This window comes from Ursus maritimus, unplaced genomic scaffold (genome assembly GCF_017311325.1).
Source record: "Ursus maritimus isolate PB19 unplaced genomic scaffold, ASM1731132v1 scaffold_3, whole genome shotgun sequence".
NCBI lineage: Eukaryota > Metazoa > Chordata > Mammalia > Carnivora > Ursidae > Ursus > Ursus maritimus.
The window spans coordinates 6,946,775-6,967,048 of record NW_024425563.1 but is presented as its reverse complement, the minus strand read 5'-3'; the positions used below and the strand labels follow the sequence as shown (position 1 = coordinate 6,967,048).

The following is a 20,274-nucleotide window of genomic DNA, read 5'->3' as shown; positions in this document are numbered from 1 at the left end:
CACCGGACATAACGCGTATACCCAAACTAAGGTGCTTTAGAGGCGTTAAAATGGTAAATCTACATATACTTCAGATTTCCCGGCAAGGACTGCCCTTCCTCTCCCACACAGAGGGAAACTCCCACATTTTCTTAGTGTCCTTCCTGACTCGATTCTCCCTAGTGGGACGCTGGGGCCCCAATGTCCTGGAGGGGGGTTAGGGCCAGGGCTGGGCCCACCAAGCTGCGCCAGCACAGGGTCCGCGGGGAGTCCGCCGCCGGCGTCCACTCCCGCGGCCCAGGCCAGGGTGCGGGGACGGCCTCCCCACGGGTGACCCCCGAGGCCGTGCGGGCCGGCGGGCGCGCGCGAAGGCCGTGGGCCGCGGGAGTGCGGTCCTTCGGGCTGCAGGGGGCGCTGTGCGCACCCTCGGGCCGGGCCGCGAGCGCAGCTCTTGTTTAAAGGGCCGACGGGGCACGTGGCTCGGACGCAGCTTGCGGCCGCCCGGCAGGAGCTCCGAGGCTGGGCGGCTCCGCTCCGCCTCCGCCGCCGCCTGCGCGCTGCGCCAGGCCCGACAGGCCCGGCCGAGGAGAGCCGCCGAGAGAAGGACGCGAGCAGCCATGGCCGAAGCGGCGCCCGCCCGGGTAAGCGCCCGGCCCGCGGACGCCCTCACGGGCCGGGGCCGGGGCGGCCGCCGCCGCCGCCGCGAGGGTCTCCGCCCCGCCGGCGTGGAGCGGCCCCGCCGCGCGGCCTCCTGGCTCGCCGCCTCCGCCCGGGCTGGCGCCTGCCGCGTCGCGCCAGCTCGGTCCGCCCCGCCGCCCAGAGCTGGCGTCCGGGCCGGGCTTTCGGGCCGACCGACCGGGCGGCCCAAACGGCAGGCGGGACGGCGGGGCGGCCCCGACGGCGGGGGACAGGCCGGGCTTCCCAGCAACACTTCAGATGACAGGCCTTGCCTTGCAACGGAGTGGCTGTTCCCCCGCCCCCCCCTCCATTGTCTGGTTGGAGGCACGCAGGGAGGACAGGGTCGCCAAGCCCCATGCGGTTCTGACATCCGGAGAGTCTGAGGCTCAGGGAAGGGACCGGCCCAAGGTCACTCACCTGGTCGAGGCCGTAGCCCGACGTCTTGGCCAGAACTTTGGAATTACACGCCCCACCCCCCGAAGGTACCCAGGGTTCTTTTAAGAGAAAGGTATTGAATGCTGTTTACGAGAGGGATTGTAGGTAGATTTTTTTTTTTTAAGATTAGTTTAGCATGTTGGATTAGATTATTTGGATTATTTAAAAATGTTGGCCGGTAATGTGTAATATGCCCAGTTCCAAGAAAAGAATCCTTTGGCTATTTTTGACACACCAGAAAATCACTTGCGAACAGGGCTCAGTAAGTGGCTTCTATTATTAATACTTCTTAGTGACGTTTTTGAAACCTTGATTTTTGTGGATCCTTTTAAATGAGGAACTTCCTCTCCCTCTCCTTTAATTAATGAGTTTGGTGTGTGCTTTCCTTAGGATTCCCTGAGTGCAAGGGAGAGAAAGGGGGTGGCCCTGTCCCCTGCGGAATACCCTCCAAGGCATTTCTGTAAGGGCATGGTGACATCACCAGCTCCCACCTAGCCCCGGGCCACTCCCTCAGAACTGTTCCTGACCATTCCTATCCACTCATTCCTTTCCCTCTGCTATCTTATAGTACCTGAGATTCCCGAGAAACTCCCCAAGCGGGACAGATTTGTCCCTGAACTCTGTTTCTGTACAGAATTTTTCTCCTGGAGAAGGAAGAACCACATAATTTTTTCTGCACTCCCCCATGGCACCTTTACAATGGCAGGTGGTCAGAAGTCGTTACTGAATGAATGTTGTTTAATTGTGTGGTCATTCATTCATTCAGTAGGTATTCAATGAGCATCTGCAGTGAGAGAGGCACTCTTTAGAAGCTGGGAATACAAGAGCAAATCACATATACCCTCGGGGAACTTAACGTTCTGGGTGAAACAAACCAAAACCCAGGCAGATACGTAGAATAGTCCTGGATTCTTCTTTTTTTAAGGTTTTATTTATTTGAGAGAGAGAGAGAGAAAGACAAAAATAGCAAGAGAGAGCACAAGCAGGGAGGAGAGAGAGAAGCAGACTCCCCACTGATCAGGGAGTCTCACACTGGGCTTGATCGTGGGACTTCGGGATTATGACCTCAGCTGAAGGCAGCCGCTTAACCAACTGAGCCATCCAGCCGCCCCCCAACAGGCTTTTAGCATGAGGTACTGGGACTGGGCCATTGCACACGCTCGGAGCATCAGGCACTGGGGAGAGTCGAGGCACACTCTAGAAGCTCTTTCCAAAGTGCCGAAGGATGATGGAATGAAAAAGGTGGAGAAAAACAGCCCTTGTGAACTGTTTCTTGCTGCGTCCCTGAGCCAGAACCATGGGCAGCATCATCGTCAACATCCTTATCATTATCATCTTAGCTGAATCAACATGGGGCTTGCGTGCATTGTATTTACCACATGCTAGACATCGCGCTAAGTGCTTTCAATGAAGATTGTGTCATTCATTCTCACAATCTTCTCATGTGAGTACCATTTTCTAGATGTGGAAGTGAACTTCAAGCTGAGTGAAAAACCTTGCCTAAAGTCAGCCAGCTTGGGAGCGGCAGAGTTGCTGCTTGGACCCATGCTCTCTGGCAGCAAATCTCATGTTCTCTGTGCTTCCAAGCCTGTCCCTTCATTTGCAGAGGAAGAGGAGACTAAGATCCAAGTTGGAAGCCACCTGAGAACTGCAGGTGCTTTCTGTCTTTGGCCATGTGTTTCCTCCCGTTTTCCACTTGCTAACACCTTGGTCCAGCCAGTGTTTCCTGTCCCGGCAGCTGCACTCCTCACTGAGGTCCCTGCCTCCCTCCCACACTGTTGCCTGATGCCCTTAGGATCCCAACTGGGGATTTACTGGGGCAGGTGTCATTGTGAGGCTTCTTTTTGAAGTATGCGTTTTGATGGTGTCATTCTGAAGCCATCTCCCCTTTCTCTTCTTGTGGACAGGCTCCAGAGAGGGACAAGCAGACAGAGGACGAAAGCCCTTCCACACCTTCTTTGTCACCCCTGCCAGCTGCTGAGAAGAACTCCTACCTGTACTCCACGGAAATCACACTGTGGACGGTGGTGGCCGCCATCCAGGCCTTGGAGAAGAAGGTGGACTCCTGCCTGGCCCGCTTGCTGACCCTAGAAGGGCGGACGGGGACGGCTGAGAAGAAGCTGGCGGACTGCGAGAAGACGGCCGTGGAGTTCGGGAACCACATGGAGAGCAAGTGGGCTGTGCTGGGGACCCTGCTGCAGGAGTACGGGCTGCTCCAGAGGCGGCTGGAGAACATGGAGAATCTGCTGAGAAACCGAAATTTCTGGATCCTGCGCCTGCCCCCGGGCAGCAAGGGGGAGATCCCCAAGGTATCCCTCGGGCACCTGGGGTGGGGCAGCCCGAGGGACTGTGCCTATAAGTATGTGGGTGAGTATGCGTGACACTTGTGGTTCCAGGTGCCCGTGACCTTTGATGACGTGGCCGTGTATTTTTCTGAGCCGGAGTGGGGCAAGCTGGACGAGTGGCAGAAGGAGCTCTACAAGCACGTGATGCGGGGCAACTACGAGATGCTGGTGTCCCTGGGTAAGGCTGCATAGGTGGGGATCTGGGTCTGTGTCCGCAGATGGGCCTCCAGCAGTCTATGTCTTTGCTTTGACTTCCGCTCTTCTCGGTGTCTCTCCAGCTCTGTGGGCAGTTGGGTGGCGGGTATCCAGTCTTGACCCAGCTCTCCTTCTGTTCTGTATGCAGATTATGCCATCTCCAAACCAGACATCCTGACCCGGATGGAGAGGGGAGAGGACCCTTGTCCTGAAGGCCCGTGGGGCCAGGAGGAGAGAAGTAAGAAGGAGGCAGTACGCCCAGGGAGGCCAAGCCCTGGTGAGTGGGGGCAGGACAGGGGAGTGAGTGGGGCACACAGCTCTCCTGGGCTTTCCAGACCAGTGAGGCCACGAAGGGAGCACAGGCCCTGAACCCAAAGTGGGGCCCCCTCTGTCCTAGGCCAGCCTAGTCAGGGGCGGGTGCCAAGGTTTTGTCTTAGAGCCGTTCGGTTTCTGCTTCTGAATGAGGGGCCAGCGGTACTGGCGTCATGTGGTCGGTTGTTGTGAGGACTCTGGGACATGGCAGGCGTCAGACTCGTACTTGCTGAGTGTTGTGTAAGTGGGAGCTTATTACTAACAGTGATCCTGCTAGCCCCAGCATTATTGCTGCCCCTCTTGCTTGCCCCTTCCACCTCTGCTCCCGACATGAACCTGCAGCTGTAAGGCCTGTGGTGTACTGGCTTCCCTTTGTGGAAACGGCCCTCTCAGGGGAGGGGCCGGGCCGACTTAGTCCCCAGAGCTGGTGTGGTAAGGGCAGCGGTTCCAAAGTTGACAGCACATCAGAGTCTTCTGGGAGGCTTTTTTTTTTTTTTTAAGTAAAATTAAAAAAAATAATAAATGGAAGTAGAGAGAAGAGTACAGCAAACCTCCAAATGGCTTCCTCCATCTCTTCCCTTTCTCTAGACATAACCGAAATAGGAGTGTCGCACTTAGTAAATTAACGTCTCATCCCTATTCCATGTTCACTTTTCCCCGATTGCCTCGAAACTGTTTTCTATAGGTGTTGGGTCCTAATGCTGGGACACCAAAGTCACCTGTTGCATTCGATTTATAAAAAGTGTGTTAAAAAGCCTGTGAAAGCCTCCGCCCTGCCCCGCATGTAACAGCCTTATTGAGATATAGTTAACATACCAGCCAATTCCTGGGTTAGAGTATACAGCGCAGTGTTTTCACTATCTTCGGTTTTGTGACCATCACCACAATCTGAACTTTCCTTGCCTACCGAAGAGAAACCTCTACTCATGGGCGTTAACTTCCTGTTTCCCTCCCCCTGCTCCCCAGCCCTAGGCAACTACTCAGCTGCTCTCTTTGTCTTAGATTCCCTATTCTAGACATTTCACGTAAATGGAGTCCTACTGTGTGTGACCTGTCCTGCTCCGGGCTTACCCACCCTGTGGCCTGTGTCAGTACCTCTGCGGATACATACATTTCCACATTTTGTTGCTCTGCTCCTCAGTTAATGGACCAGCCTCACCTGCCCCTCTCTAATATCATTTATTTGTTGACATTCTTTTTTTTTTTTTTTAGGATTTTATTTATTTATTTGACAGAGATAGAGACAGCGAGAGAGGGAACACAAGCAGGGGGAGTGGGAGAGGAAGAAGCAGGCTCCTAGCGGAGGAGCCTGATGTGGGGTTCGATCCCATAACACCAGGATCACGCCCTGAGCCGAAGGCAGACGCTTAACGACTGCGCCACCCAGGCGCCCCTATTTGTTGACATTCTAACGTCGTTTTTCTTTTTTTTTTTTTCTTAAGATTTTATTGATTTATATCAGAGAGAGAGCTGGCGCACACAAGCAGGGGGAGCGGCAGGCAGAGGGAGAAGCAGGCTCCCCGCTGAGCAGGGAGCCCAATGCGGGGCTCGATCCCAGGACCCTGACATCACAACCCCAGCTGAAGGCAAACGCTTAACCGACTGAGCCACCCAGGCGCCCCATAGCGTCATTTATCTTTTTAAATGCCATCATTTCCCACATGCTGGGTTTGGTGTCATTTACTTTTCCGCTGTTCCTTGCATGTCCTATAAACTGGTGGATTAGGAGGCTTCTTTAGAGTCCGGTTCAACCTTAGGGGCAGGACGGCTTCAGCGGTGGTGCTGCGTCCTCCCTGGCAGCGCACGTCAGGAGGCGCAGAGGCTCCGTCTGCCTGCCTCCCGGGGATCCTGAGCTCGATCCTTCTGTTATGAAGCTCCCCATCACCTTCTCACCTCAGGACATTGAACATCGTTGCCCAGGTTGGTTATTCCGTTAGGGGTTGCAAAGTGGTGAGAGTCTGTCGTACTTACGCACTGCACAGCTGAAATTCTTTTATAAAGAATTTCCCTAATCAACTCTTAGTTACCCTGAAATATAGTCTGTACAGAAAAGGCAGGATAGAAGCTTAATTCTTTTCCTTCATCAGTTTTCAGAGTGAAGAGTTACTGCCATAGAAGCCTTCAAAGGTGACCAATACTTGGGCTTTTTTTTTGTTTTGTTTTTTGACTTTTTTTTATGACTTTATAGATTGTTGATTATTTTATATATGCCAATCGTTCGCAGCCATTATTTTTTGTGCTTAAATTGTCCCATCTTTAGCTCATGGGAGCCCCTTCAAGTTGGCCATTAGGTCGTTTTGATGTGACTTCACTGCCTTTCGGGTACCATAAGATGTTCTAGAATCATCTAGTGTATTTCCTGCCCCAGACCTGGAATACAAATTTCTCCAAGGAGTTTTGATTCCTTTCAGTGACGATTATTTGGAGACCACAATATGAGTGCTAGTAGTGGCTAATATTTGGCATTACTTCTAGGCCTTTTCAGAAAATATGTTTGTTTGTTTTGAGAAAATATGTATTTTTGGAAAGGGAAAAAAATCACGAGTGCGTAGTGATATTTCTCATTCAAATTTAATGTTCTTTGATCTTATACTTGAATATCACTTTTCTTTTACATGGAAATCTTAAACAATTAGGCTTTTGATTGAAGGCTGAGATTTTTTTGCAGCTCTTTTTGTCCTCTGAACACATTCTATTCAGGACTTTTAGACAAAATAATGCCTTTTAAAGTCACTTGAGGGCGCCTGGGTGGCTCAGTGGGTTAAGTGACTGCCTTTGGCTCAGGTCATGATCCCAGGGTCAGGGGATCGAGCCCCATGTTGGGCTCCCTGGTCAGTGGGGAGCCTGTTTCTCCCTATTCTTCTGCTGCTCCCCCTGCTGTGATCTCTCTCTCTCTCTCTCTCTCTCTCTCTTGCTCTCTGTCAAATAAATAAATAAAGTCACTTGAAATAATTACTTTCTCTATGTGGTCATGTCACCAACTTGATATACAGTTAAGTTCATTTGTTTCTATTTATTTTTAGATTTTTTATTTTATTTATTTTTAAAATATTTATTAGAGAGAGAGAGCATGAATGGGGTGGTAGGGGGGAGGGGGCAGAGGGAGAGGGAGAAGCAGGTTCCCTGTTCAGCCAGCAACCTGAAGAGGGGCTCGATCCCAGGACCCCGGGATCATGACCTGACCTGAAGGCAGACGCTTAACTGACTGAGCCACCCAGGAGCCCCTACTTTAGATGTTTAGAAACGGCTCTTTCTACCTGTTCATGTAACATTTTGAATACGTAAGATACGTTCTGTTTGCAAAGTCAAAATGGTTTAACAGGATACATTCAGGGAAGTCTTATTTCCATTCTTGTCCCCGCCTTCTCCCTATAGATAACCATTTTTATTAGCGTCTTGTTTATACTTCCGGTGTTTCCTGTTGAAAAGATCAGTAGTAACACAGATACATTTGTTTTCCCCCATCCCTGTCTTACACAATCTGTCCTGGAGATCCCTTCGTATGTATGTATAGAGATCTTCCTCCTTCCTTTCGTGGACGGGGAATGTTCCAAAGTGCGAGACCCATAGTTTGTTTGACCGGTCCCTACTGGTGGACGCTGAGGGTCTTTCCGATATTTTGCTGCTATAAATAATGTGTAGACACTACTTTGTGCATAAGACGGCTCATATTTTTGCCAGCCTATCTTTGGGATAGAGTCCTAGCAGCTGCACTGCTGGGTCCGAGGTAAATGAATACGGAGATTTTTGAGAATTTATCACCCAAACCCCTCCATGGGGGTTGTGGCATTTGCATCTCCCTCGGTGTTGTGAACACTTGCCAGCGGACAGTGTGGTCACACTTGCGGAATTTTTGCCTGGCTAATACAGAAGAAGTATTTCGTGTAGCTTCTTTTAAGCGACAGCTTCGTCAGCTATAATTCACTCCCCATACATCTCACCCATTTAACCTGTACAGTCGAGGGGTTTCCAGCTTATTCGGAGATATGTGCACCCAGCAAAGACCACCGTCAAGTTTATAACTCTCATCACCTCAGAAACAATCCCTGTACCCTCCGACTTTCACCCCCAGCCCCTTCCCAGCTCCCCCAGCCCTAAGCAACGACAGGTCTTCCTGACTGTACGTTTGCCTGGCCGTCTCCCATAAATGGAATCTTATTATACGTGGTCTTTCGACTCTGGCTTCTTTCCCTCAGCGTAATGTGTTCAGGGTTCATCCACGTTGTACTGTGTATCAGTATTTCATCCCTGTTTTCTCTTTTTTTGTCGTGGTCAAGTACACATACCATAAAATTTAACCATCTTAGCCATTTTCGGTGTGCTATTTGGTGGTATTAAACATAATGTCATGCAATCCCATCAGAACCCTTTTCACCTAAGCTGAAACTCTGTACTCATTAAACAGTCACCCCTCACTGTATCCCCTTCCCCAGCCCCTGGCAACCACAGGACTGCTTTCTGTCTCTATGATTTTGTCTACTCCAGGTACCTCACAGAAGTGCAGTCGCACAACCTTTGTCTCTTCGTGACTGGCTTCGTTTCACTTTGCATAATGTCCTTAAGGTTCATCTGTGTTGTAGTGGGTGTCAGAATTTCTTTCCTTTTTTTAGTCTAAATAATCTGTTGCATGTGCATGCCACATTTTGTTTATCCATTCATCTGTAGATGGACACTTGGGTGGTTTCCATGTTTTAGCTATTGTGAATAACGCTGCTGTGGTCATGGATATACGGATACCTCTTGGAGACTCTGTCTTCAGTTCTTTTCAGTATAGACTTAGATGTGGAATTGCTGGATCATATGGTAATTCTATTTTTAATTAATTTGTAAAATATTTTATTTATTTATTTGAGATAGAGGGCAAGAGCAGGGGGCAGAGGGCGAAGCAGGCTCCCCGCTGAGCAGGAACCCTGATGCGGGGTTTGATCCCACGACCTTAGGCTCATGACTTGAGCTGAAGGCAGATGCTTAACCAACGGAGCCACTCAGGCACCCTCTGTTTTTAATTTTTTGAGGACTGTTACACTGTTTTCCATGGTGACTGTACCATTTTATATTCTCACCAACAGTGTGAAAGGGTTCCAGTTTCTCCACATTCTTGCCAACACTTACTTTCTTCTGTTGTTTCTTTTTAATAGTAGCCATCTTAATGAGCATGAAATGGTGTCTCACTGTAGTTTGAGTTGCATTTCCCTAATGATGAGTGATGTTGAGCATCTGTTCTTGTGCCTGTTGGCTATTTGTAGGTCTTTGGAGAAACATCTAATCAAGTTGTTTGCCCATTTTTTTTTTTTATAAAGATTTTCATTTATTTATTCGACAGAGATAGAGACAGCCAGCGAGAGAGGGAACACAAGCAGGGGGAGTGGGAGAGGAAGAAGCAGGCTCATAGCGGAGGAGCCTGACGTGGGGCTCGATCCCATAACGCCGGGATCACGCCCTGAGCCGAAGGCAGACGCTTAACCGCTGTGCCACCCAGGCGCCCCTGTTTGCCCATTTTTGAGTCAGGTTGTTTTTCTGTTGTTGAGTTTTAGAAGCTCTCAACATATGCTGGGTATCAGTCCCTTATCAGATATGTGACTTGCAAATATTTCTCCCATACTGTGGATTGCCTCTTCACTGGCGATAGTGTGTGGGTTTTGTTTTGTTTTGTTTTTTTTAAAAGATTGATTGATTGATTGATTTATCTGAGAAAGCACAAGCAGGGGGAGCAGGCAGGCAGAGGGAAAAGCAGGCTCCCTGCTGAGCAAGGAGCCCAAGTGCGACTCTATCCAAGGACCCTGAGATCATGACCTGAGCCCAAGGCAGAGGCTTAACCGACTGAGCCACCCAGGCGTCCTGATAGGGTGTTTTGATGCACAAATTTAAAAAGTTCTCATGAAGTCCAATTTGTCTGTTTTTTTCTTCTGTTACCCATTTCTTTGGTGTTCTATCCAAGAAATCAGTCCCAAATCCAATGTTAGGAAGCTTTTGTCCTATGTTTTCTTCTAAGAGTTTTATGTTTTAGGTCTTACATTTAGGTCTTTGATTCATTTTGAGGTAGTTTTGTATATGGAGTTAGATAAGGATCCAGCTTTATTCTTTTGCATGTGGATATGCAGTTTTCCCAGCACCATTTGTTTGAAAAGACAGACTGTCCTTTCTCCATTAAGTGGTCCTGGGACCCTTCTCAAGTATCATCTGACCGGATATGTGAAGGTTTATGTCTTGGTTCTGTTTATTCTATTTATGCCAATACTACCACACTGTGTTGATTTCAGTGGCTTTGTAGTAAGTTTTGAAATCAGGAAGTCCTTCCACTTTGTTCTTCCTTCTCCGTATTGTTTTTGCTCTTTGGGGTCCCTTGAGATTCCATATGAATTTTAGGATGGGTTTTTCTATTTCTGTACAAAATGTCATTGAGACTTTGATAGAGATTGCATTGAATCTGTAGGTCAATTTGGTAGTATTGACACCGTACAAATATTAAGCCTTCCAATCCATGAACATGCTATGTTTCCATTTACTTATGCCTTTAATTTCTTTCTGCCGTGTTTTGTAGTTTTCATTGTAAAAGTCTTTCACCTTCTTGGTTTAATAATTCCTGAGGGTTTCATTCTTTTTGATAACTATTATAAGTGGAATTGTTTTTCTAATTTCCTTTTCAAATTGTTCATTATTAGTGTATAGAAATACTGATTTTGGTATGTTGACTTTTGTCCTGCTAATTTGCTGAATTAATTTGCTAGTTCTTAAAGTTCTTTGTGGAATCTTTAGGGTTTTCTGCATATATCATCTTTGAAGAGATAATTTTACTTCTTCCTTTCCAATTTGGATGTTTTTTATTTCTGTTTCTTGCTTACTTGCTCTGGCTAGGACCTCCAGTCCTTTGTTGAATAGGTGGTAAAAGTGGACATTTTTGCCTTGTTCCTAATCTTCGGGGAAAAGCTTTCATTCTTTGACCATTGAATGTGATATTCATTGTCGGTTTTTCATATGTGTCTTTTATTATGTTGAGATAGTTTCTTTCTATGTCTTGTCTGTTGAATGGTTTTATCATGAAAGGGTGTTGAATTTTGTCAGATGCTTTTTCTGCATCAATTGAGATGATCATGGGGTGTTTTCCCTTCATTCTGTTAATATGGTGTATTCCATTGATCTAGTTTCATATGTCAAACCAACCTTGCATTCCAGGAATACACTCCACTTGGTCACGATATCTAATCTTTTTTTTTTCCCCCAAGATTTCATTTAGGGGCACCTGGATGGCTCAGTTGTTAAGCATCTGCCATCGGCTCAGGTCATGATCCCAGGGTCCTGAGATCGAGCCCCACATCGGGCTCCCTGCTCAGCGGAGAGCCTGCTTCTCCCTCTCTCTCTGCCTGCTGCTCCCCCTACTTGTGCTTGCTCTCTGTCAAATAAATAAATAAAATCTTTAAAAAAAAAGGAAAAAAGAAAGATTTATTTATTTGAGAGAGAGAGAGCATGAGGGGGAGGAGTGGCAGAGAGAGAGGGAGAAGCAGACTCCCTGCAGAGCAGGGAGCCTGATGTGGGGCTCAATCCCAAGACCTTGGGATCATGACCTGAGCCGAAGGCAGACGCTTAAATGAGCCATCCAGGCGCCCTGGCAACAGTGTTTTTTGTTTTGTTTTTTTAGATTTTCTTTACTTATTTGAGAGAGAGACAGTGAGAAGAGCATGAGGGGGGGAGGGTCAGAGGGAGACGCAGACTTCCCGCTGAGTGGGGAGCCTGACGTGGGACTTGATCCTGGTACTCTGGGATCATGACCTGAGCCAAAGGCAGACTCCCAACCAACTGAAACACCCAGGTGTCCCAACAGGTCCCATTTTTAATGGTACCTTTCTTATATGAGTGTGGTTGAGTACTTTTTATTTGTTTATGGGCCATTTAAATTTCTTACTCTGTGAACTCTTTGTTCATCTCTTTTGCCCTAGGAAGCTTTTTAAAAATGCATACTTATGGGCGCCCATGTTGCTCAGTTGGTTAAGTGTCTGACTTTGGCTCAGGTCATGATCTCGGGGTCCTGGGATTGAGCCCTGTGTCAGGCTCCAGGCTCAGTAGGGAGTCTGCTTCTCTCTCCCCCTGCCCTCCCTACCCCCCATTCGTGCTCACGCTCACACTCTCTCTGTCTGTCAAATAAATTAAATCTTAAAAAAAAAACAAAACCCTGCAGGGGCACCTGAGTGGCTCATTCAGTTAAGTGTCTGCCTTCGGCTCAGGTCATAATCCCAGGGCCCTGGGATTGAGCCCTCTGTCAGGCTCCCTGCTCAGCCAGGAGCCTTCTTCTCCCACTCCCCCTGCTTATGCTCTCTCTCTCTCCCTCTCTCTCAAATAAATAAATAAAATCTTTAAAAAAATACAATAAAATCTTTTTTAAAAGCATACTTCCTAGGCCTGCTCAGAAGTACTGATGAGAATGTTGGGGTGCTTCCAAGGGGATCCTTATACATCAGCCTGGTATAGGCCTTGGGACTGGAAGGCACTGTTGTGTTGTTCTGAGCTGGGAGGCCCTAACAAGCCACATCCTTGGCCTTGCTGTGTCATGACTTGTCTGGTACAATCAGATGTTACTATGCTGTACCTTTTCCTTCTCTTTTAGCTTCTAAGGATCAGTGAAGTCCACTTAATTCTCACAGCCTGTGTTTGACCTGATTCCCCCCCCCCCCAGCCCCTAGTCCCAGTGACTACAGTCAGCCCTTTGTCAGAGGCTCCTGCCACCAGGGGGGGTCTCTGTTTTGTCCTTAGTGTCACTGAGTTGCATTTTCCAGGCCTCCCTCCACATCCAGAGCATATCCGCAGCCCTGTCAGCCCTTCCCGGGAGGAGCCAAAAGAAGAGCCGGCCCACAAGCACCAGCAAGACGCAGAGACCAGGGTGACCCTGCCCGGAGCAAGCAGCGGTGAGCGAGGGCCGCCGGGCTGCGGCGTGAACAGCAGTGCAACGACAGGCCTGGACAAATGCTACTGAGAGCGAGTGCTAAAGCACGAGGGTGGGAGAGATGGCAGGGACCAGGCTTGGCTGAGCTGGATGGGCTTCCTGGGAAGGGGACCCCTGAGACAGGCCATAGAGGAAGGGCGGATTTGGGCTGGGAACGAGGGGCATTTTCTGCAGGAGAAAATGGTCTGAGCAGAAGTGTGGCTCCCTGAGGCATGCTGGGGGCCAGGCCCTCTGGCCTGGCTGGAGTGAGGAGAGGGGAACACACAGGCAGGTGCTGGGCCTCCTCAGGCTTCCTGCGATGGTTACATGAACCGGACGATCTATGTTCTGTGCCTAGCACAGTGCTGGCATGTGTATTCCTCAGTAAATGTCCTCTTTCTGGAGGCCTGTGAGGGGCTCTGTGTCTTCAGTCCCGCCTTCCAGTGATCTCAGTCTGCTCATGTGTAAAGGAAGTTCCTGTCCATCCTTTCACAAAAATGCAGTGTAACTCAGAGGGCATTTGGCCTAACACGCGGCATACAATCCAGAGCCTCGTTGTCTGTGATCCCCCTTCCTCCCTGGTGTCCCTCCTCCCCAGTCAGTGTGTAAGGAGAGAGGACCTTTTCATTGTCCCTGCTCCGCTGCAGACCTGGCACTGTGCCCCAGGGGCCTCCCCAAACCCTCTGTCCTTTGGAGGTCCATCAGGGTGACCGAGTTGTCAGCACTGGCCCAGATGAGAACTGGGGGCATGGCCTTCACGGCTGTCCTCTCACCTCTGAAGCAGAGGCCATGGAGTGGGCAGTCCTCTGGACAGAGCCCTGGGGCCCCTCTTCCTGGCAGGCGTTCAGGCATATCTGGGGTCTGCTTGGAGATCCCTGTGCCGCCCTGCACGAGCCTGGTGTCAGGAAAGGCCCTCACAGTGTCTCTCTCACAGGGCTTCCAGCCTCGGTGAAACGGGAGGAAGAATCTTCAGGTGGGGAGTCTCCAACCTCCCCTCCCAGGGACAGCCTGCCCGGCATGGGGCCAGGTGAGTGATGGAAGGAGGCCCTTTGGCCACAGCAGAGTCTCAGGAGCTCAGGGGCCCTTGGGAGTGGGGTGGGAGGTGGCGCAGTGGGCCCTGGTGAGGGGCTTCTTACTAAGGGGTCCCTTCCTCATCCCCAGGTCCTGGGGATTGGCAACCCAGACCATCTAGGTCCTGGGCTTCCCCCATCACATCTGGCCTGGTGGAAAGGTGCTGCTTGAACACAGGCTGCATGCACCAGGTTTGTGGTCTAGTGACAGAAGGGCCTCAGGGCAGCCGTGGTCCAGGCGCACTACCTCTAATGTCTCGCAGTTTGTATGTGGTGGCCTACAATTTAAATTTAGGTCCCCCACCTAGAGGCCACAAAACCGGGCTTACACCCTGATGAGCAGGAAAAAAGAAAGCAATTATCGCCCATTCTGGCTTTGGGGTGGTTTTCTGTCCTAACAGAAAGGGATCCAGTTCTCACCTGGTTCCAACCCGGTACCAGCTTTGGTGGGAGGCAGAGGTGAGATTTGGGCCCACCTTGGGGTTGTGGCATGGTGGGAGTCCAAGCTGGAGACGGACTTCAAATGAAGAGGTCTGGGAACCTTGGCCTTCACATGGTATAGGGCCTGAGACCCACACTAATCCCTAAGTTTAGGAATACTATGGTAGCCCATTAAATACAATAATTTAGATGCAAAGTTTAGATCATTCTTATAGACTCTTAACTGATTCTGTAGCTGTAGGACTAAATTACAAACAGCTGGGTCACTTCCAACATAGAAATAGAAGTTCTGTCGGGAGTTATTTGTGAGGGTTGCCGGGAAGCTGCACTGAGCAAAGAACCCCAAGGTCTTGACATCAGGTGCTGGCCCAGAAGGTTCAGCAGTTAGAGGTTCAGTCCTCTGCAGCAGTCTCCTGGGGTGAGATTTAAGTTCAGCAAGAATAGAAATCGCTCTTGTTCTAGACCTTGGAAATTGCTCGTAAGGGGCTAAAGGTTTTGTTTTAATAGGCAGAGGGGAAGGTTTGCTGTCAGCCTTTGAGCAGACCTTGGGCTGCAGCAGCTGAGTTGCTGGGCGCTGGGAGAGGTCAAAGAAGCCAGTAGTTGGGGCTGATTCCAGAAAGACCCAGAGGGGAACAGCAGTTGAAGGATCTGGAGAAATGCACAGTGTTCAGGTAGGGCCAGTGGCCAGGACCTTTCTTCCTAGCATCAGGGATCTCTGTGTTGCCTCAGAACCCTCCTCTCTCCTGGCAGTTCCTATGCCTCAGTCCCATGTCAGAGTCAACTGTGACTCACACTGAGGTCCAGCCAGGAAGCCTAGGTCCTCGTGTCTCCCGCCTGTCCCTCGAGAGCAAGTGCCAGACAGGTAGTGGATGCTCAGTGTAACTTTGTTACCTGGATGAGTAGCTCAGAGTATGGCTAAGACACCCGCCACCTCCCAGCCCCCAGGGCTCCCTGTCATTCATAGATGGGAGCGAACATGGTCAGAACTCTTGGAGATCCTGTGCAGCCGGTGTATCTCAGGGTCCAGGGTCTCCCCTGCATCCTCCCACCTGTTGTCTTTCACTCCATCTGACCTCTGACCCCCCTGGCTCCCCGATTCTAGTTTTGCAGCTTTGTTTCCTCTCTCCTCATGTCCGTGGCTTGTCCTCCAGCAATGGGCCGCTGGAGCATCTGGGCCACGTGACAGTAAACAACCTGGATGGTGTTAGGAGGCCGTGCCTGCTTGGTAGGGCCAAGTGAACAGGGTCCCTGACGTGTGCTGTGAGCACTTGGAAGAGAGAGGACTCGGTGAAAGCAGGAGCAGGGTGGGTGCAGATGGGGCTAGGGATGTGCCGGAGGCCAGGACTGGGTGGAGTGGCCTGGGTGGGGGCTAGTGTGGCACACTGGAAATCAATGCAGATTCCTTTCTCCAGGTGGTGGTGGTGTGGTCATCAAGACAGAAGCACAATCTGAGGACGAGATGATGCCTGAGCAGCTCTTCCTGGGGGAGGCCCATAGCCAGCCCGTGTGTAGAATGCCCAAGGGGCCCAGGAGCAGGACTGGGGGCCCTGGCCGGCTTCATGCTGCAGGAGTGCCACGGGTGCGGGCGGGGGACCCGCGGCCACCAGGGGCCGTGGGGGAGCCACCGCGCATCCTCCCTCGCCGGCGAGAGCGGACCTTCCCCTGCCCTGACTGCGGGCAGAGCTTCCGCTTGAAGATTAACCTGACCATTCACCAGCGGACCCACGTGGAGGAGGAGCACAGGGAGACTCCAGGGAGCTCGCCCCCTGGCTGGGAGGAGGCCCACTCCACTCTGGAGCCGGGGGAGGTGGTGGTGCCCGGCCCTGTCATCCGCTGGCTCCCCGAGGAGCCCGGCGGCCCCCGCTCCCTGGCCGGCCGGTCCTTCCTGGGGCGGCGGCCAGCGGCCAGCAAGGTGTACCACTGCAGCGAGTGCCTGCGCTTCTTCCAGCAGCGGAAGAGCCTGTTGCTGCACCAGCGCCTGCACACGGGCAACAGCCAGGGCTGGCCGGCCTGTCCCTACTGCGGCAAGGCCTTCCGCCGGCCCTCCGACCTCTTCCGCCACCAGCGCATCCACACAGGGGAGCGGCCCTACCAGTGCCCCCAGTGCGGCCGGGCCTTCAACCGGAACCACCACCTGGCTGTCCACATGCAGACTCACGCCCGAGGCCAGGCGGGCCCGCACTTCCCTGCTTCCACTGCTCTCCCTGGGAGTCCCCCGCTGCCCCGGCCCAGCCACAGCGAGGAGGGCTGAGAGGGCAGGAGCCTGCAGGGGTGTTCTCCGGCTCTCCTGGGGTACCCCCAGCAAGACTTCTGTCCGCCTTCAGGCCTTTCCCCTTGTGCCTGACGCTGGTTCCTCGTTCTGCAATAGCTTTGGGGAGATCTTTTTTTCATTTAGATGGGAAGCAGTGGCCTTTTTGGTGACAGTATGTGTGTGACCAGATGCCTCAATTTCCTGTTTCCTGAGTTTGTCACTCTTTGCTGCCTTTTCTACATTCCTGACTTAGAAAGGATCCCTTAAGGCTTAGAGGATGCCAGGTTTTGGGAGAGCCTTGGGCAGGTACCTGAGACAGGCAAGAGGAGTGGCCCTTCCAGTAGGGAGCGATAGAGACACGGAGGGCCTGCAGTTTTGATACTGTACACAGAGGTCACTGCAAAGTGGACAGTTTGAAGAGTAGGCACTGGAAATTTGAGTTTCCTGCTGTGTTATTTTGAAAGCTTTTTTTTTTCTCCTTACGGAGTTTTTCTAGTGCTTTTGTAAGTGTTAAGTGTGGTTGTAAAGGGGACCAGGAGCCCTGAGGGGCAGGAATTATTCTGCCAGCTCCTTGTGTGGGGGGATGGTAGAGGGGCTGTCCAGATCAGCCCGGGTGTTGGTGGGGATGTTGGGCTGCTGCCCTGGACGTCAGGTGCCTTCCCGGGTATGCATTCTTTGGCCTAGAGTGATTCCCAATATCCCAACATCCATGACTGATTTTGGTTATTAGTTGAGAGGGGGAAACTGAGGCCTCGAGTGGCTGACCCTTCCCCCAAGGTCTCAGTATTATTGGTATGCACACCCCATGGACTGGACCCCGTAGAACACCTTGGGGCGGGGGGGGGGGGGGGGGGGGAGATGCAGACCCAGCCCAGGAAGCTCCTCCCAGAGAGGAAGATCCTGATGTGGGTGAGGCTGGTCAGCCAACTTGGACTCCTGGGCTACCAGGCCTGAGTTGTCACGTTTAAGGAGTGGTCGGTTTCCAAGAATTTGGAGCTGGTAGTAGATAGGCCAGGAGATGTGGGTGGATTTTTTAAACCACCTTCAGCCTCATGTTCCTCACCTGTCAAAGGGGGTAATGACCCCAGTGCATCCTACCTCACCTTAGGGTTTTCAGGGTCATAAAAGACTTAGAGGCAGTGGGGCAAATAGGAAGCCTGGTTTCGTCCTTCTTTTCAAGTTCAGGGCCCGCCTTTTTCTTCCATGTTCATCTCCAGCCCTTTGCCCCAGTCCAAATCCCTCAGAAAGGACCTTTATTTTCTAGAGTGAGTGGAAGGTCCCTTGGGTGCAGAGCGAGGTGAGACTTTTCCATTGGGCTATATCCCCACGGAGCCCTTTGTATTTCAGTGGAACAAATTCTTACCAAAGCAACGAGGTTCAAACCGTAGAAGTTCGGGCAATAGCATCAGGCCTCCTGGAGAAGTCTTGATGGCAACTAGCATCTTGTGCCTCGTAGATCACACCACTTTGGGTGCTGCCTATAGACCAGCCCTTGGTTTGGGTGATTTAAAGTGGAGTACTGGGTCTTCGGCTATTTTAATTGTTGTTGTATTTACCTGGGCAGTATGTGAAGGGGCCAGCATTCAGACGGGCTTCCAGGTGCCTGGTCCCTGGCTGTGCCACTTCTTGTTGCCGCTCTGACCCCCCCCCCCCCCCATGTCATGAACAGAGTGGGGGGCAGATGGGAACATTGCCATCATCGCTGGGGCAAGGGTGAGTATACAAGTCAGTGAGAGCCCACCAAGGCTCCCCTGGGCTTGGGAAGAAGAGCTGCCAGCCTCCTGTGCTGTGCATTCTGCTTGTCTGCGCTGGCATCCCCAGCGCTCACCAGGGACCCCACAAGTCAGGGCTGGGCTGTCAGCAAGTGTTCAGACAGGATATGGTGCAAATGGAACTGCTCTGAGCTTACTGCAGTCTCAGGTGTTTCCTGGGGATGCCTCAAGGCTCAGAGTTCCTAAACCTTTCTAAAGCTGAATATCCTGTGTAAACGCAGGTACTCCAGCAACAGCACAAACACGGAGTGATCGCTGGACACAGGCCCTCCCATTTCTTCCAAAGCTCTCAGTGTCCCAGGTTCCCTGTTAGGGCTTTTGAGTTTGCCTGGCACTCGATGGGTGTTCAAATAAAGTTCTTTACACTGAAACGAGCCGACATATGCAGCGTGGTGCAGGAGCAGAGAGGTGCCCCAGAACCCTGGAGGCTAGAATCTGGGTTGGCCTTCGACTGGCTCCTAGCTCTGTGTCTGGGCTTCCTCATTCGTAAACAAGGAAGGGTGGGGTCCTGGTGCTAAAGGCTCTGAAGAACTGTGATGGTGGCGGCCCTTTGCCTTCATCGGTGCTCAATAAATACGTTGAACTGAATGAGTGTGTGCGCATAACCTGCTTCCTGCTCTCCGGGAGTCAGCCCTCCAGGGCAGTCCGTCCGCCAGGTGGGCCCGCCGCCCGCACAGGCCGGGGTGCGGGACTGCGCTCGCGCGTGAGAGCAGCCCCCGCGCCAGGCGCCCTCAGCCGCCGGCCCCGCCTCCTGCGTGTCCGCTGCGGGGCGGGGTCTCCCGCCCGACCAGTGGGAGACTGGCTCCGGGCCGCGGGGACGGGCCGCGCGCGGGTCGGGGGCGGAGCTTCCTGGGGTGGCCAATGAGGAGCGGGCTCCGGGACGCGGGGCGGGTCCCGCTCGGGGCAAGGCTGCCGCCTGCCAGGGCTGTCGCGACGCCGCCGGCACGCTCGGCCGCGGCGTGTCCGCCCTTCCCGCGCTCCTCGGGCAGGCCAGGACCGATGGCCGCTCGAGAGCCGGGGGAGCCTGCGGAGAGGCCGGGGCCGGTAAGGGCCGCGCTCTCGGAGGATGTCCTGGAATTGGGGAGGCGCAGCTTGAGTGGAGGGATGATGACCACCGGGACGCTCCGGGCCGCAGCGCGCGCTCAGGGCCGCAGCGGCCAAGGGGAGCAGTCTGAGGAAACGATAAAGTACCTTCTCCTTTCTCGGCCGCAGTTTGCTAGTCTGCAAACTTAGCGGGAAGATTTCCGAGGTTCCCGCCAGCCCTGACGTTTGGCAGAGCCAGCTCTGGGGGGCGGGGTGTAAGGGGAGAGGTTGGGGGAGGGAGGGTGGACAGTGAACGTCCTCACTCCAGAGACCCTCCAGGGCTTTCCTTTTTTGGACCTGCCCTTCAGCTCACCCACCCCGCCCCCAGCACTGACACCTTAGGGAGACCATCACCCCATTGTCACCCCGTTTTCCCACCAACCTAGGCCCTCACCTTCCTCCTGTGGAGCAGTCTTGCAACTGACTGTGAGGATCCCCTAAAACTCTTCTAGGCCCGAACTCTGATTCCTGTCAGAATGCATTTGAGGGCCTCCTTGCTCTTTTCCGAAATTCCCCAAGAAGTCCTTCCTACTGCTGCTGGGAGGGGCTCTGCATTACCGAGGACTTTTGGTTATGTGTGCTTCAGGCTCAGATTTGACTTAGTCTGTCCCTGGTCTATGGGAAAAGAACTGTCAAGATGAGATTTTTCCACAGCTCTGAAGGTAGAGGTGTCATCTGGTAGAAACAGCTTTGAAATGGTTTTAGATACATTCCTGAGTGCCAGGTTTGTGACAGGGCGTTACAGGACTACAAGGTGTTCATCCTGAATCTGTGCAGACCAGATCTTCCTCCTCCAGGC

The 20,274-nt window shown here is 52.0% G+C and overlaps 1 protein-coding gene across 1 annotated transcript; it reads left to right on the top strand.

Annotated features, from left to right (window-relative positions):
* The first annotated feature begins 467 nt into the window (after nucleotides 1-467).
* On the top strand, nucleotides 468-18,980 carry ZNF783 (zinc finger family member 783). The gene is made up of 7 exons (XM_040643839.1): nucleotides 468-620; nucleotides 3,000-3,401; nucleotides 3,489-3,615; nucleotides 3,781-3,909; nucleotides 12,713-12,841; nucleotides 13,793-13,885; nucleotides 15,782-18,980. Exons 1-7 carry the CDS (start codon nucleotides 597-599, stop codon nucleotides 16,618-16,620), a joined length of 1,743 nt encoding a protein of 580 aa, XP_040499773.1. The 5' UTR covers nucleotides 468-596; the 3' UTR covers nucleotides 16,621-18,980.
* The last annotated feature ends 1,294 nt before the right edge of the window (nucleotides 18,981-20,274 follow it).

Coding starts and splice junctions, on each gene's coding strand:
- ZNF783 (XM_040643839.1), top strand. CDS start 597: ATGGCCGAAGCGGCGCCCGCCCGG. Junction 3,616..3,780: donor CGAGATGCTGGTGTCCCTGG/GTAAGGCTGCAT, acceptor TTCTGTATGCAG/ATTATGCCATCTCCAAACCA. Junction 3,910..12,712: donor CCCAGGGAGGCCAAGCCCTG/GTGAGTGGGGGC, acceptor TGCATTTTCCAG/GCCTCCCTCCACATCCAGAG.